Below are 18315 nucleotides of genomic sequence, written 5' to 3'. Positions count from 1 at the left end.
CTGGTCCAGAGCTAACCCTAACCCTAAATTCGCTCTGGATTTCATAATTTGTGTGAGGTTGTAGAGAAGGTCAGAGAGAACCGTGTGGCTCTGCTCCCCTTCTCATGACTTTCAAAAGATTAAAAGCGTTCTGAGATCAAAAATTTTAAGAACCAATGGCCTAGAGGAGCAAAGGAGTTAAAATAAAATAAGTTAAATAAGTGAAAATGTTCTGCCACTGTCAAATATTATTTGAATCTGAAACAGGAAATTAATCTATTTGTATTAATGAGATGTCAACACAAGTTTTTCTGACAAAATTAGAATCAGAGAAGATTAAAATTATATTTAATTTTTAACATTTCATGGTTCACATAAAATCAGTACTGCCTACTTGGGCTAAATAATCATTTGGAAGATGTCGATGACCTTTTTTAGCCACATGAATTTCTCTTTTATGTTTCAAGCAAATAAAACTGTAGAGTGGTAATAGGACCAAGGGAAATGAATTAAATGGAGGTATTCAAACCTTTCACCTAAACTAGTTATGTCTTGGTTTGTCACACTAATCTATGGTATTTTCAGATTTTCATGTAAACTAAAAGTTCTTAGATGAGACCATGCCTAAGGCAGAGGATGTAATATTATCATAATCATCATAGTTCACCCATTTGTTTAGTTGTTTAAATCCTGTCTGACTCTTCCTGACACTATTTGGAGCAATTTTTAAATTTCCATTCATTTTTCATTTCCTTCTTTAGCTCAATTAACAGAAGAGCAAACTGAAGCAAATAAGAAGTCAAGAAACACAATTAGTAAGTGTCTGAGATCAGATTTGAACTCAGGAAAATGAGTCTTCCTGACTCTTAAGACTTACAACCTAGTCTACTTCACAAATTAGGTTATGGTTGTTCAAACCTTTTTCCTCTAGATAGTAGATTTTAATAACTGACTAACTGGAAAATCAACCTTTTGGGGTCTTAACCTATAAAATGATAGTAATTTGCCCTGCCCAGCTTTCATTGTTATATATCAAAGAATCTATGTAAAAGGGCCTTTAAAAGTAGAATATGTCCTCAAGATTTGAGGTAGTTTGTTATCTGAGTAATGAATATGCTTTGCTTTTTTTTTTTTTAAGCACAAAATCAAACTTTATGAAACATAAATTGAGATGATTGCTTATACTGAAGAACTACTTTGTAAAATTGAGTTTTTCACCTGTGAATTTCTTTGATTCCTATTGATTGTGATTAGATTTTTAGCAAGCTTTTCTGTGTACTTTACATGAGAGGAATGCATCTTTTGAATACAAAGTTATATAATTACATTTCTGAAGTAGGTTCCAAAGCAGATGAAATTATTTTTGTCCACATCTCTCCTTTCTGTACACCCTCTCCTCTTCTAAAATTTCTTAGTGTTTTAATATTTTTTTAAATTACTTTTTTCCTGGCAGAAAGGTATAATTAAAAGAGCATCAGAATTTTAGATTGTTTTGCTGATAACAGTGGAGGGTTGCTAACCCAAGGGTGGAGAGGGGTTGCTTTCACTGTTCCCTTTTTTGTAAAATGAAAAGGAATATGGACAAAAAAAAGAGGGTCAGATTTATATATAAAGCAAAAAGGGACTGATTTATAACCTTAAAATTTATTAATAAATTTAAAAAAACCCTCCTATATTAGCCATAGGAGAAAGATTTGGGTTTAAGTTTGGCTTTTTTTTTTTTTTTTTTTTTTTTTTTTTTTTTTAAAGTTTTTAAAAAAGAACCAGTGGCCTAGAGGAGCAAAGGAGGTAATATAAGTTAAAATGTTCTGCCATTGTCAAATACTATTTGAATCTGGTTATTATTATTTGATTATTTATTTGAAACTCTCCCACTGGTAGGAGATTTACAAATTACCCCTAAAATAATATCAAAAATAAAATCCTACAAGATAGCTACTTAGTCCATTTAACTTTAAGGTCAGTTCTCTTAACATTCTTGTTATATTCTTATAAATAATATAGCATGAATCAGAATTTTTATCCTTTTTCAGGATCAAATATGTGTTTTCATATTTTCTTTTTGTCATTTACCACTCCCAAAATATAATAAATGGTTGTTGTTGCCTTAGGTGGAAAAAATTAATTAAATATAGTTAATGAGAACAAAAATTATGTTTCTATCAGTTTCTCCAAGGCAGGGAAGGTGTAGTTATCTAATGAACATTTTTCATTGAATCTGACCTCTGCTTCTGATCTGGATTTAAGTCATAAATGGTGAACAGAGTAGATCAGAAAGAATACTCTCTTTATCTCATGTAAGTTTTAATGGATAATGTGTAAAATGCCCTCTCTTGTATTCTGTTCAAACACTGCTCTTGCTGTTCCATATTGAAAATCTTAAAGTCAATTCTTTGAGGAAGACAATATATGGGAAAGTCTCTTTCCAGGCCATCCTGTACATTCCCACTAGATGAACCTTCTTCCATTCCCTTTGCTTTTAAGGACTTTTATGAATGGCTCTCCATTCTCTATAGTGGATGTAGTCCAAAATGTTTAACTCAGTTTCTAAACCCTCCTGTAATCTGGAGCCAACTTTGTATTCCATTCTTCCTAACAGAAATTCTCTGCTATAGATTGAATTACAATTTTCAGGCTTGAAACAATTTATTTTTCCGTTTCAGTATAGGTATCATGCAACCCATCTAGTATAATTACCCTTCAAGGCCCAGCTTTCATCTTTTGTCTGTCGTGAATCACTTCCAACCTACCATAATAGGGTCTTTTCTCTATAAATGTATGTAGTATTTGTTCACTATAGCAATTAATTCTGTACAGCCTTGTAGCTTCATAGGTAGTTTGTATTAAACTATTAATGGATATCTTATGTTTCTTTTTTTGTGTCTATGTCCACCACCAGACAGAAACTTTGTCATTCCTTTTTAAAAGAAATCTAATTCTTTTACAGTGTTTTAGAGGAGAGACAGTATGGTACAGTGCTATCCACTGGCTTAGGAGTCAAAAGACCTGGTTTAAAATCCTTTCTCTGATGCTTAATATCCACATGACCTTGTTTGAGTTATTAAGCTTCCCAAAGTCTGTTTTCTCATTTGTAAGTGACAACTTGTAAATGACAAGATTGAACTAGAGGGTCTCTCCTAAGGTCCTTTACAACTCTAAATCTATAATTTTATGATCCTTATGATTTTCATATAGTAGGAACTTAGGAAATATTTGTCATACAGGTCTTATGAAGTGATAAGGGGAAAAAAAGAACACCAAAAACTCTGTATTGAAAATATTATATTAACAAATTAACTTTTAATAGTCATGGCATTTTTTTGGTCTGAATTCAATATCTTTTTTATAAATCTACTTTTCTAAAACTTCTAAATAGATGTGTCTAAGAGTAGCACATAGTCATATAATTTCAAATTTCAAAATCCTATAAATAAACTATCTCTCCTTTTGCATGAGCTTCTTATATTTTATAGTAAGAAGATTCTGTAAATTCACACACACACACACACACACACACACACACACGTTTATCAAAAAGTTTTGTTTTGATTTTTTCTTTCTCCTGAGAGGCAGAAGGTGAATGATATTCTATTGCTATACTATTTAAATACCTAGTTTGGGAAATATCATGTTATTTACATAAAAAAAAATAAAACATTTTGTTGAAGAATTCATGCTTATTTAAGGTATTTATAAGGGTGTATTTATGTAAGGTATTGGCAGAGATTTATATAAGATTTGCTGGAGTCCATTTCTATAAGCTTGTTCTTTCAAAGATTGCAGACTGATTGTTAAATTTTCATAGTGAGCATTTAAATCTCAGAAATCAACAAATAGTACAAATCAGGCCTTGAATTATTATTTTTGTGATTTTTCTAGATTTAAGAAGGAAATAACAAAAAATATAATAATGTAAATTAAACTTTAAAAGTGGAGATCTTATTGTTAAATATTTACCAACACATCTTTAGATATTTGCCTATAATTCTTTTTTATTACTTAATAGTACTTTATTTTTTCTAATTGCATGTAAAGATAATTTACAACATAAATTTTTGTAAGATATTGAATTCCAATTTTTTTTCTCCTCCCCTAAGACAGCAAGCAATTTGATATAGGTTGTATATGTACAATTATTTTAAACATTTTCTATATTAGTCATGTTATGAAAGAAAAATCTAAGCAAAAGGGAAAAAAGCATGAAAAAGAAAAAAACAATTACAAAAAAAAGTGAAAATATTACACTTCAATCCACATTCAGCCTGAATAGTTCTTTCTCTGGATGAGAATGGCATTTTCTATCCTGAGTCTATTGAAATTGCCTTGCTGTAATTGTTAATGAAATAGGATAAAATTCATTTTAAAAAGTCTCTTTGTTACTAATTTCCTGCCTGTTAGTTTGTGAAACAAGGAAACCTAAACAAATACTATTCTATGAGTACTTTCTTCAGGGATCTTTTATGGCTAGAAACCTCCTGTTCTCTAAGAATTTTTTAGTTCATTTTATTGTTAGTAGCATACAACTCGCCTGCTATCCAAGTTATAAACAAGTAATAAAGTAATAACTATTTAGGTTATTTTAAGGTACTATTTTTGAATAAGGTTTATTTGTAAGATTTGCTCAAGTAGACTTATGACATTTTTTCTAATTTTTAAATCACTAGTTTGGAAATGTATTCAGTATATTAAATAAAAAAATCATTTTCTCTGTAAGTGTAGATATAAAGAAAATAGAACTCCGAAGTATTAAACTTAAGGTGAGGCCATTTTATATCATTAACTCATAAGTGAATAATGTTTGTTTAAAATTAATTGGAAATCAGTATCTTAAATCCTGATAGAGAGCATGCATTATTCAAAAACAAACCATTTGCTATGTAGGATTTATTTTAAAAGGTAACATTTCACATTGTTTTTAAATGTTCTGTAGAGCTTAATTTAATGAAGATCATTGTAAGGTTTCAAATATTTAACTATAAACCTGAAAATCTAGTCACAGAGGTGTAATAAAAGGCTATGAATGTATAAGCTTTCAGGGTGAGATAAAGAATGGGTAGGGTGTTTTGGGTTGTTGTCTAATGGGCATCTCCAATGTTTTGCTGGCAGAAGGACTCCATGAAAGATGACAGAAGAAGTTATTGTTATAGCAAAGTGGGATTACACTGCACAGCAGGATCAAGAACTTGACATCAAGAAGAATGAGCGTCTGTGGTTGCTAGATGATTCCAAAACTTGGTGGAGGGTAAGGAATGCAGCCAACAAAACAGGATATGTGCCATCTAATTATGTGGAGAGAAAGAACAGTTTGAAGAAAGGCTCCCTGGTTAAAAATCTTAAAGACACATTAGGTAAGTGTTACATGCTCATTAAGACAAACAGTATAGAACTGACTTATTTTTCAAAAGTGAAAAGCTTTTACTTTTTCTTTAGGAGATGTTTTTAAAGGTCTCTATTGAATGACAAGTTGTTATCTTTCCAGTTAGCTTATTTTCAATATCCCTGTGAAAAATTATACAGATCAAGATGGAAAAACATGATTTTTGTCAGTTTAGAATGATTCTCAAGTTTATAGTCATATGTAATTTGACAGTTGAGTATGTTTTGGACCAATGCACATGTTCCTGTCTTCTCAAATCAGGAGTCAAGAGGCTCCTGAAGTAAAATTACCACATCCCCCCCCCCCAAAAAAAAAAAAAAGCTATAGCTGTGCCTGTATCATTCCATCACATCTTTTCTACAATGTGTCAAATGTGTATCTGTCTTTCTTGTGAAATCTAATACCTTTGGCCTTTACTCATAGGAAGGAAAATAACTATATAAGAACTATGAATTCAAGTGGGGGCTTTTTTAACATCCTAAATTGAAATGAGGAAATGGTGTTTTATGGCTGATGTGGTATACGTTAGGTCTTTAAGGAAGCTCTGGTCTATTATGGTGCCATGTAGTTTTTGCTGAGGCAGATGTAAATATGGCTTTAGCTAGAGTTGTAGATTATTTTTTTATAAGAGATAAACATCTTACCAAGAACTCTGCAGACTTTTTGTTCAAGATCCTGCAAGACTGGGTGTTCTGAAGCAGGCACTACTTAAAAGCACCAGAGTATTACTTTTTAAAATCTTGTCCCTGAAATGCAAGTCCTTTCCCTGATACTCGATTGACTGGCTATTACAGAGGTTACAGCCTTTCTGAAAAGCCTAATTCCTCCATGGGAGTCCCCTTCCCCCCAATTACATCTCCTCTTGGCATTTACCTTATTTGGACATACTTCAGTCCCTCCTCTAATTCTTTATTGGCTACAAAGATTACACCCTATCTGGAACAACTAATTCCCCAAGGTGAGTCTGAATCCCCACCCTTGATTACATTTCCCATTCCTTACATTTCCAGGACCCTAGACCTTATGTTCTTTTACCCTTACTTGAGTGTGTGTGTATACACACTAATTTCTGGCTTCCTTTTCCAAGTTTCGTTTCCTTTGTTCCATGTCAGCCTAACCTTTAACTTTCAGTGTTATTTTTCTGATTTTAAGTTTCATTTCACATCATTTCTCTAAATTCAAGTTTTTTAACTCTGTGGAAACTAAACCTTCATCCAATTGTCACAGTTTTTGGAAAGGTAATATGTTAGAATGATAATGCTAGACTTAAAATATTATAAGACCCATGTTCAAATTTCACCTACAACAGTATATTGCCCTAATCTTAGGGCTCAGGTTCCTTCTGGAGACAATGGAGACAATAATTTTCCTACAACTATTTGGTTTAAGGAAAGTACTTCATAAATCTTCATTTAAAAAAAGTGTTATGAAAATTTGTGATAGAGAAGTTTTAGATCTGAGGTAAAGAATATTGAGGAATTTTTATTCAAGGCTTAGTCATTTTATTTATTGGTGCTGATACAACAACTTTCGTCTTTGAATCTTCAAAGACAGGATATATAAAGTCAGACTTGTGTTTTTTAAGGCTATTAGGATAAATAGTGGCTTTAAATATATTTAGTTGAAGTAGTGCATATAGTTATATTTAGGGCTTTCAATAATATGATTATCTCTATGTAGTTATCATTTTTCTCAACAGTCTGCTGAAATTAATTATTCTGATTTTTTTAAAACTCACAATGAAAAGCAGAATTTTCTGTTGTAAACATTTCATAAGAGTTCAATATTCTCAATTTCTCTCTAATTTATTTGTCCCTTTTATACTATGTGAGATTTTGAAGATGGATTTGAGGAAATAATTGTATTTTATGGTTATAATAAGGAATGAGAGAGATAGTATAATCTGGTGAATAAAGAGCTGACATTGGAGTCAGTTTGAAGACCTGGATTTAAATCCTACTTTTGGCATATGCTGGCCCTGTGACCTACAACCACTTAAACTTTCAGTGCTCCAGAAAATTCTTTAAAATTGTTTACTGAGTAAATGATAACCTGTGATGGTGTTTCTCTCCAGTTTTCTACATCAGTGAAATCACAGGGGATTACTAGAGAACTGGACCTGATAGGTTCATTCATCAAACTACATGCTTCTGAAGAACATTCCTTTTTTATCATCAATATTTATTAAAAGTACTATTACTGATTTCTTCAAGGAACTCAAAGCTCTTTACTTAAATTAACTCACTATCTTTTTATGTTAGTGAGAAAAATGAGGCACAAAACAACACAAAAATCATAATTAGTTTTTAAAGATGTTGAGTTTTTAGGTACTGTTTTCCCTCTAAATATCTATTTAATCGATTAAAAATCAATCAGTGAACATTTATTAAGTGCCTACCAGATATTAGGTATTGTGCTAAGCTCTAGTGATGCAAAAGGAGGCTAAAGATAGTCCCTGCCCTCTAGGAACTGTAGTGTCTTAATATACAAACAAATAAACATGCAAACAAATATATACAAAGCAAGCTGTGTGCAGGATATATAGGAAATAATTAACAAAGGGAAGCTATTAGAATTAAGAAGGATTGAGAAAGGCTTTACCGTAAGAGAGGAGATTGTGATTGTCACTTAAAGGAGACCAAGGAACTTTCTGCTAAATTGTCTCTTGATTCTTCTCTTGCATCTCTGTCATTTGAAGAAAATATAATTGTCTATAAAATTTAACCAGTAGTAGGAAGATAAGCACCACAGATACTTTGTTTCCTGAAACTTCAGTTGATTCATTAATTTAACTTTCAGACTTCATTCAGCAATCAGATTTCAGAGATGTAGTGGTTTCAGGTTTCAGTCTTGCTCTTTTAATACTTTCTGAAGATGCAAACAGAATTGTAAAAGATAGGAAGTAGAATTTAGGGAAAATTGCATCATCATCTCTGAAATAATGAAGAATTTAATTAAAATTTTTGTTATATTCGCTGCGTTATTAAGGGGAAATAATCCTTTTGATGAGGTTGGGTAGCAATATGTAATTCAAAATAAACGTGAAAAATTCACACTGAACATTCTCTTTGGCAAAAGGCAAGCTTATTTAGAAGAGATTACAGACAAAATAAGAGGTAAAATAGGTGAAATAGAGTTGGGAGAGCAGCATATTGTTAGCAAGGAAAAGACAAGTTCCCTAGGGGAATTCACAGTTAACCAGGAGAAAGGAAACTCCATGAAGTGGGAGTAAGCCATTTACTGATAGGTAAACACCATAAAAATGTTCACCAGACTAACTAGAGTTAGCTAGAGTAAGGAGAAAGGCACCATTAGAGGGAAGGCACTGTGAGGGAGAGAAAGAGAATACCTCAAAATGGGCTTAGTCCAGAAAAAAAATTTAGCAAAGATCTTCATCTTAATCATATCTTTTGTAGGGGAAATACAGCCTTTGGGGTTTCTCAGAGAAACCAGAAAGTTAAGAAATGTAAAAGGAAGGGATCCAGGAGCCAAATGAAATGAGAGACCAGGCCCCAGACCTGTCTAAAGAGATGCTAATCATTATCTCAAAGGTTGTTTAAAATCACACAGAGTTTGGGGGATAGACAATGGAGATTGATAAGAGTTCAGTTCTTACAGTCACTCTATACTTGATGACGTTTAGGTTTTTGGGGTTTCCTTTTGGGGAAGCAAATGATGAGGTCTAGATTTAGGAAACCAAAATGAGATTAGGGTTCCTGGTGGTCAGGGAATAAAATGATACGGTCTAGTGGCAGGTTCGAGGTTCAAGGAACCAAATGGAGAGGTTTGACTCCCCTATATACCCCCTTAGGATTCAGCGCAAGGATAGAGAGTTTTGAGGAACCCCATTTTGACAGCCCAGAGATTCTCTGTGAAGGAATTTACAAACCCAAAAAGGCTAGCCTGATAAAAGAGGTTTATTGTTGGCATTGAAAGTCAGGCTTTACTATGTAAGAATAGAAAGGCTGAAATCCCCAGAGGGAAAGTCTGTCAGAGAAGTAGATCCCTACAGAGGGGCATAAGTCTCATTAGGGAAATAGGTGAGGATAAAGAGAGAGTAACACTGGAAGAGAATATTATTCCAGTGGGCAGAGGTCTCCTTGGCATAGCCTGGCATGGCATAGCATAGCATGGCATGGCATGTCAAGACCTCTCTGCAAAAAAAAAATGAGTTTTTAATTGCCATTTTTATAAGGAAGTCTTTGGCTAAATTCCAAGGCCTGCTTCCCCTCCCAATGAAGCTGGTGGGTGGAGTTGAATTGAATAGAAGATCTTTAATTGAATAGGGTTGGGGAATTCTTTTAGCTCAGGACTGAACCAACCCTACCTAGATAAAATGAAGCTGTTTATCTTGTTTCCTCTCAGGTCAAGTCCCTCTCACTGAGGCTGGGTTGAAGGAGATTTTCTCCTTCAAGGAGTTTTAGTTTTGGGGTCCCTTCTTCATACTGACAGGATAATCTGGGACTTGTTTATGCCTACTAACAATTGGTTGGGCTTCCTGATAAGGGGAAAAGACAGTTCACATCACTTTGACTCGTACTGAAAGAAGGCTGGAGCAATTAACTGGACTTCTTTTTGTAGGCTTCAGTTGTGTTCAGTTAAAAATACCTCCATGGTACACTAGAATCATACAGATCATCTTGATAAGGTTTAGAGTGGTGTAGATTCCTGGTGGTCTAGAGGTCAGTGGCTATAAAAGTTATTAAGAATCCCCTTTAAATCGGCCGCAGGTTCTAGGAGTGAAAGAATTCACTATTCCCAAATATTAGTTGTAAAATCAATGTTTATTGTTAGATAGAAATCAGTTTACCCAGAGCTTGAATTCTTTAGTGGCAGATCTATGGAAAATGGAGTTTTGCACTGAGAATGCAGTTCTCAGTGGACAGAAAGTTCTAGCAGCAAAGCGGGCTGCCAAGGTCCATCTGCAAAGACTTTAGTTGATGGAAGTTATTTTATTGGGTGTCTTGGTGGGGGTTGGGAAGCCCAAGCAGATCAGAACCAGTGGGGACTGGGTAGCCCAAGTAAGTCAGAGTGGGGGCTGGGACAAGCCTGGATCTCCTATTGGAATTCAAAGGGATGCTTTTTGACCAGGATTTGTAATTGAATCAAAGGCTCTGGCATCCCGGAAAGACAACTTGTCTGGGGAGGATATGCCTCAGCCAGGAGGGCCTGGGAATCTGAAAGGAATCACAGATCAATAGGAAATAAAGTTTCTTAAAGGGACCCCCAACCTGCTTCATTTTAAGGGATTATACCTATCCATCATGAAATTTAATTTCAGAATGTTTCTTAGTTCATCTTATACATGAGTGTATATTTCCTGAAAATATTTTATTCCATTTTCTAAAAGGATTTCCCATCATTGTGGCCTATGTTTTCTGTGGTTTATTTGCTCAAATTAATAAGTAAAACAGAAAGTATGTCTTAAATACTTACTGCATTAAAATAGCCAGGAACACTGTTGTAAGGATACCAAGACAAAAGAGCTCTTATCCTGGAGATTTTTTTGGAGGGGAACTGGAAGCAACATTTATAGGTGTAAATAAATACTAAAGATAGTATATCCCTGGGGATGGGATGGGGTGGAGAATCTTGTGAGCCTTCATTTAGGAAGTAGCTTTTTGAGTTGAACTTAGAAGGAAACTAGAAATAGAAATGACTAGGTTAGCATATAATTAGATTTGGAATGTATGAGAGAGTACAGTTGAGGATATTGTTTACCTAGATGACTAGAAGAATGGTGTGTTTAACAAGAATAAAAAAGATAGGAACTAAGCTAAGGGAATATTAAGGAATTCCTCATTTCTCGACAGCTTTAATTCTAATATAAAGATTGCTTTCTTTTTCTTCTCATACCATTGTCATTACATTTTCAATAAAAAATATTGTAACACCCTTGTCCTGCTGGTACTGAAAATTCAGCTTGCCCCCTAAGAGTGGAATGTGAGCTCCTTTTAGGGTAATAACTTTCATTTTGTCTTTGTATCTATAGGACCTAGAATAATGCTTTGTACTGGATATTTATTGCACCAAATATTTGTTGAATTGAATTGAAATCTAGGATCAGCTAAGACTACGATTGCAATGCAGCAGAAATTTTTTTTTCTGTGTAAGAGTTACAGACATATACAAGAATTAATAATAGATTTTTATGTATTCTAATACTGACTGTATCCAACTAGTTATGTGACCTTAGGTGAATTACTTTAATTTCTCTGTTTCAATTTCTTCATTTATAGAAAAGGTATAATTAATACTTATACGATTTAAAATGAATTAAATCTTTCCAAGAAGAACTTTGAAAGGGGGAAGAGAACTGTTGAAATTTGGCTTTCCAATTATAGCATTCCACATTATTGTGAATTTTTTCATTTGAAAATTAAGCTGATTACCTAAATAGTTTTCCCACTGTGTTTCAATTTCCAAATAAATTCCATATTGTACTTTTTGACCTTACATTGATATCATTAGTAACTATGGGTGAAAAAATTTTTAAATTTACTTTATTGACAGAATGTAACTAACAAATGCCCTTTTTGGAAGCTATTCGGCTATGAACTTTGATTTTCTTGTGTTACCAATTTTTTGAGAAACAAAATTGAAGAAATTTTTAAACTTAAGTTTTTATGGGACTTCATATTATTCCAATTGATTCCAATTCCATGGAATTGTAACCACATCCAATTTAGTTCTCAACTGTTTAAGTATTTTGTATCTGGCAATGTACTAGGTGCTGGGAATACAAATTCAAAAAAAATGAAACAATTCCTGCTCACAAAGAGATATAATACCTAACCTAAATTTAATCATCATTTTCATAATTCCTCTTAACATGAGAAATGGTAGCATATTTTAAGACTTCTCCTTGTTATCCCTTACTGTGCTGAGTAGCTTCAAGTGTACCTTTGACAAAAAGTCTCTGTTAGGAAAGGAATATGTTGGCATTATTTTTGTTCTTTAATAATTTATAATTTAATAAAACAGTATAAGCTATGTTACTTCCACAAGAGTAGAACATTTATGTAATATATCTACTTTCTCACTCAATTTATGCTCACAAGTGGTCACAGAGAATTTTTCCTCATATAGCAAGGAACAAGTGTCATAAAATATTTCTGCTAGCAATATCTGGCCTATTTTGGAGAGGTCATTTATAAGATTTATGTAAAACTCTTAATTTTAGAAGCAAGCTTTCTTGGAAAGAAGAACTGGACTTACTTGCTTTGTCTCAGGACAGAAGTAAGGCCATTGGGTTAGAGGAGAGAACATTTTTGTCTCATTTTAAGAAAGAACTTCCTAACAAGCTTTTAGAAAAAGGTATTGACTTTCTCAGTTGTTACTGTGGGGAATGGGAAAAAAGAAAACAGAAAAAGGAAGCAGGTTTTTTCAAGGAGAGACTAGATATCCCCTTGTCAGGGATGTTAAAGAGGAGATTCATGGTGGAATTATATGACCTCCAATATCTTTGTAGTGCTAAATTACATAACTGATGCTTAACATATTGTAACTTGATTTTGAAAATGAGTGTTGTAGTTTAGAATTTACTGAATTGATTTTTATACTAAAGGTGCAAATTTCTCACCAAATAAGAAGCATTTTAAGAATATTGAGAGCATTTTTGTATAGCTGTAATTAAGCTGTTTTTTCTTATATTTCATATAACTCTAGTGACCTAAAACTTTCACCTATTGGTTCCAGTTTTATTCTCTGGGGTGAAGGATAAGTCTAATTACCTATTCCCAGGGTTATTGAGAAGATCAATTATAAAATGCTTAGCCCAGTGCCCATGAAAATAATGAGCATTAAATTAATACTTATTTTCCTCTCTTCCTCCTTTTCTTTCTCACTATAACATTGTCCATTTTCTTGCATTTAGAAATATTGCAGTATCTTAGGCTCATGAATTTCTTGCCGAAAGAGATCTTATAGGTTGCCTGGAAGAACATTTGCTGAACATATATGCCTGGAGGAATAATGAAATAATAAAATAATGAAATCAGGACGCTGAGGGGGTTGGGGGTGAGGAGATTGGATTTCTTTTTGCTGTTGTACAGACTAGCTCAAAATCAGTCCTGTTGTGTTCAAGATAACAGCTGGACTTCAGTTATCTAGCAAATAGTTGAAGGTTATTGGATCTTTGAACTGCAAAGGGACAACTTTAGAAGCTATTGTCTACTCTCAAACTTACTTTAGAGAATGAGGAAACTAAGACAGGTGGTATTAGGGCAGGAGTAAAAGCCTGATATCCTCATCTTCAATCCAGTGCTCTTATCCTGAGTTATTATAGGTCTCAACCTCAGAAAAGTCACCAGGATAGCAAGAAGGTTTGGGGGTCTTCCCTACCATTAGGATGTGGAGCTGGAAGGGTCTTTAGAGATATTCTTGTTCTTTTTTTTTTTTTTTTTTTTTTTCCTGAGGCAATTGGGGTTAAGTGACTTGCCCAGGGTCACACAACTGGGAAGTGTTAAGTGTCTGAGGCCACATTGAAACTCAGGTTCTCCTGACTTCAGGGCTGGTGCTCTATCCACTGCGCCACCTGGCTGCCCCTTTTGTTCATTTTCTAAGGAAACTAAAGCCAAAGAATTGTATGGAAAGTGAAATTTTGGGTCTATAACAGAGTATACTTCATATGAAGAGATATTTTGATGTATTTGGGGCCATACATGACAATGAGATACATACATACAACTTCGAAAAATCTTGGTACAGTTTTAAATTATTAAAGCTTATACTGCACTAAGATTTTGAAGATACCCTATATACACATATATAATTTTTAAACCTGTGATGGAAACATTTTATTCTCTGTGTCAATCTTGCCTTAACCCTTAAAAAGATTTCCAGGCTTCATTTGAGGTCAAATCAGTTTAACTTAAAATGAAATACACTATTCCCTCCAGGTGAGTTGGATAGAATTTTTGGTTCCCTTTTAACTTGGAAACAGTTTCTTGCCCTCTTATCCATTATTTATATGGCCTTCCAGTTGCACATCAGTTCTTCAGACAAATCCCTGGCCTTCTTCCCTAACACCACTCCATGGAACATAATCTGAAGAAAGAGGAGGAAGAAAGGGAAGAAGTAGATGGGGGGAAGGAGGGAGACAAAGATAGAGATAGAGAGTGACAGAGACAGAGCAGCAGAGAGAGGAAGAGTGAGTGTGTGTGTGTGTGTGTGTGTGTGTGTGTCAGAAACAGAGAGAGAGAATTGGTTTAAAGTTTGCAAAATGCTTTCTTCATATCTACTCACAGGTATTTGGAGTTCTTTATTTTTCAAAGAGCACATCAGCTCCATAGTAACAATGTTGATGTGTGGAAATGGTCCTCTGCAAATCTGATCCCCAAGTAAAGGATTTATTTTTATCAATAGCAGCAATTGGGCAAGGTGGGAAATTGGGGAGTTTTAGACTTTTGTTATGTGCTAGCCCCACATCTCTGACTGGCTTCTCCATCTCCCTCCCTGTTAACTTTCCCCTTCCCCTCCTCCCTTCTTCTCTCCCTCTCATTCTCATTCTCTACACATTCATTTTTTTAAAAAAAATTTCCTCTATTTTCCTTTGTTTTCTATTGTCCAGTTCAGTGAGAACTTATTTATTTATTACACAATCTATTATGTATAATTTGCTGGAATGCAATCCTCTTCCCTGCCCCTTTTTCTTCTGACAGTTTTTATTTTCTTCCTGATTCAGAAAGGAAAGTAAGGAAGAAGTGATTATTTTATTTCTATTTCATAAACATTTATTAAGTACCCACTGTGTGATTTTTGGTAAAGGAATACACATACACACATATTGTCATTGTCAATGTGTATATTCCTTTGTCAGAGGTCAGAGACTGACCCTTAAACTTAGCATATTTCCCAGTGCTATGCACACAGAGAGTTGCAAGACAAGATTCAATTTTATTTTATTTTCAGGTTTTCATTGTCTCCTCCACCACCCCAAAATTGAGAGGAAGAAAAACAAAACCTTTTATAGACATATATGAAGTCAAGCAAAACAAATTTCCTCACTGATAAAAAGATGAGATATTTTATAAAGGAAGAGAAAGTTGTTACTCTTAAGGATAGGAGGAAAAGCTTAGTAGAGGTGGTGACATTTCCATTGAACTTTATAAATGGGAAAGAAGAAAACAGGGGAAGCAAGACATTTTCATAGTATTTTATTTTTTCCAAATACATGCAAAGATAGTTTTCAACATTCACTTTTGCAAAGTCTTGTGTTCCATTTCTTTTGTTCCTTTTCCTCCCTTCTCCCCCTTCCCAAGTCAGCAAGCAATGCAATGTAGATTAAACATGTGCATTCTTCTAAGCATATTTGAAGGAAGACATTCCAGAGAAAAACTCAGTTTTGCTGGGATCTACACTGTTAGAACTAAGAATATATGTGATAAAACTTGAAGGAAAAGTAGTATCAGATTTTAGAATTGTAGACTTTAGAGTCGAAGTAAACCTTCAAGGTTATCTCTCAAGATAAGAAAGGGCAAGGGGGAATGTCCTTTTTTATTTCATGTTCCTTGAAGTATTTTGTTTTGAATCTCTCTAACTGTACCACATTCCAAAATTATTTGCACCTTGATCATGCTGTATGAGGGCAGGGATTGTCTTAACTTTGTATTTCCCCATGCCCGGGCCGTGTTGTCTGCTTAGAGTGATAAAAACAATATTCTGGACTTCAGTAAGGGCATAGTAAATGAACAAACTCAGGATGAATGAAGCAGTATAAACTTTTAATTTGTTTCTCTAGGAAGTGGATGTGAAACTCAAGATAAATTTACATACTTTACAGAAGCTAGAGCAAAGCCAAAACCCTTCTCCTGGCCACAAAGTCCCTCCCTCATCTCCACTGGCTGGGGTGATGAAATTAATATTCCTTCCCAATCCTTCTAAAACATACACCCTTTAATATGTCCCCCCCCCCCTCCTACTACATACATTGTATGACCATTAAAATGAGCCTTAACTCCTCTTGGGGAGGGAAAGTTAATATTTATGAATCAATTAAGCATGTGTACCCTAGCTAGGTTATGATCTTATTCTTACTTTCAGCTTTTTTTTTTTTTTTAGCTAAACAACTGGTTCTGCACATTTTTACCTAGTTTCAACTAGTTTTGGGAACTTCACTTCTTTGGACTATTTCCGTTTCCAGACTTTTAGATTTCCTCAACTATGGGAACATAACTGGAAGGAAAAATCAGTAAATAAAAGTGTGGTGATTGAATGAATTCAACCATTCTTTGAGATAATATACTGTAGTGTGACAACCTGAAATCATGTTCAAAGTAAGGGTTTTCAGTGCTTTTTTTGATACAAGTTAATATATATCTTCCTTTAGAGAGATTTTGTTTTTTGCTTTTCTGATATCATATTGATTGCACAGAAAGACATAAGATATTCAGTACCTTTTAAAATGTATTCTTATAATAATAGGTGTGAATAATAGGGATGACTACTTCTAAAATTTTAATAAAGCCATACAGTGATTTGAATGGAAACATTTACAAAAGACTCAGTAACAAATCTAAATATCTTATAACTATATGATAGATTTAACTAGACATTCTTTCCTTCTGTTGGAGTAACAGATCTAAATATCTTATAACTATATATATTATATTATATATGGCATATATAATATAACTATATATTATAATAATATAAGATAGATTTTAACTAGACCTTTTTTCCTTCTGTTGGATAAAGGATCAGTGTATGATTCCACTGAATTCTTGTAATGTGAAAATCAGAACCATATTGTCAGTAGTAAATAATTGAAATAGAATTAATTTGTATTAGTAGTATGCACAATTCAATATTCAATAGATATGATATCATCCATCATCATTTTTCCCCACTATGTCTTAGAATAGGGCAAGCCAGGACTAATTATTTTCATTATACATTCTATAAATTTTACTGTCTAGTCTGATTTTCTTTACTTTGATTTTCCACCAAAATGATTGAAACATTATTCATTGAAATGTGTTTAATTTGTCTCTCACAATTGCTATTTGTATCATTTGCCAAGTTGGGTATAATTTAGAAATTCTCTAAAAGTCATAGCCTTCATGTTATTTATACTCAGTTCATGATTTAAATAGTAAATTTCTAAAAAACTAACTTTATACCAAAATACTACAAAATCAGTCTTATTTTTCCCTCATGAAATTATGCTTAACAGAGGCTGACACATAATAAATGCTTGCTTTTGTTGATCTAAAGAGAATTTAAATATATGTTAGTTTCAGATATCAAATGTTAGAATTAATGCTTCCTGGTTTTTTTTAATCATTTAGTTGTATTCATATAAAAATAAATATGTGATATAATTTAAATTTCTTTAAGTCTACTTTGAGTTCCATGTCTTATATGGTATTTTCCATATCTTTATTTTTACAATGAAAATTGTCTGCCAATGTATTGCCCACATAACATGGAACTTTTGCAGTAATTGCAGTGCCAGATACCCAAAATAAACTTGGACTAGTTTTTGTATATCAGCTGTGCAAGTATTTGGAACCAAAAATACAAAACAAATTACAACAGATTAGTAGGAAGATAATTAGAGAAAAAATAGAGACAGATTGTTAAAATCAGATTCTAATACAAGGAAAAAAACCCATTATCAGATAAAGAGGGAAGGATCCTATTTTACTTTTCAAAAAGAATAAAAGGCCTAGACTTGCTGGGTATTGCTATTTAAATTGCAGTTTAAACACTGATATCTTGAATCTCATTTGAACTATCTACTAGATCAGAGGGGTCAAACATTTGGCTGCCCCCATTTTTGTTCGAGCTTGACAACATTGTACTTGATCATGCTTACTAGTATATTTAAGTATGAGCTTCTGGAACCACTGAAGCTTGAAACCTCTCTGGCATCATCCCCACTTCTTCTCATTCTTTCACATTATTCTATTTATAGTCATTTGCCAAATTTCTATAACCACCATTTTAATCTAGGC

At 33.4% G+C, this 18315-nt stretch overlaps 1 protein-coding gene across 2 annotated transcripts in view; it reads left to right on the top strand.

Moving 5' to 3' along the window:
* NCK2 (NCK adaptor protein 2) overlaps positions 1-18315 on the top strand; it is an 83082-nt gene that overhangs the window by 25803 nt on the left and 38964 nt on the right. Inside the window, exons 1-2 of one of the 2 annotated variants that reach the window (XM_031958790.1) lie at positions 766-794; positions 5086-5327. In XM_031958790.1, coding sequence (XP_031814650.1) covers positions 5102-5327 — 226 coding nt within the window. In that variant the 5' untranslated portion in view covers positions 766-794; positions 5086-5101. Of the gene's footprint in view, positions 1-765; positions 795-5085; positions 5328-18315 lie in introns of those variants that run through there. The other variant, XM_003765688.4, reaches the window with a different exon arrangement.

Source organism: Sarcophilus harrisii, chromosome 3, assembly GCF_902635505.1.
Source record: "Sarcophilus harrisii chromosome 3, mSarHar1.11, whole genome shotgun sequence".
In the NCBI taxonomy this organism is placed as follows: Eukaryota; Metazoa; Chordata; class Mammalia; order Dasyuromorphia; family Dasyuridae; genus Sarcophilus; species Sarcophilus harrisii.
Note: the sequence above shows the minus strand (reverse complement) of the source record. Positions and strands in the feature narration are given on the sequence as shown.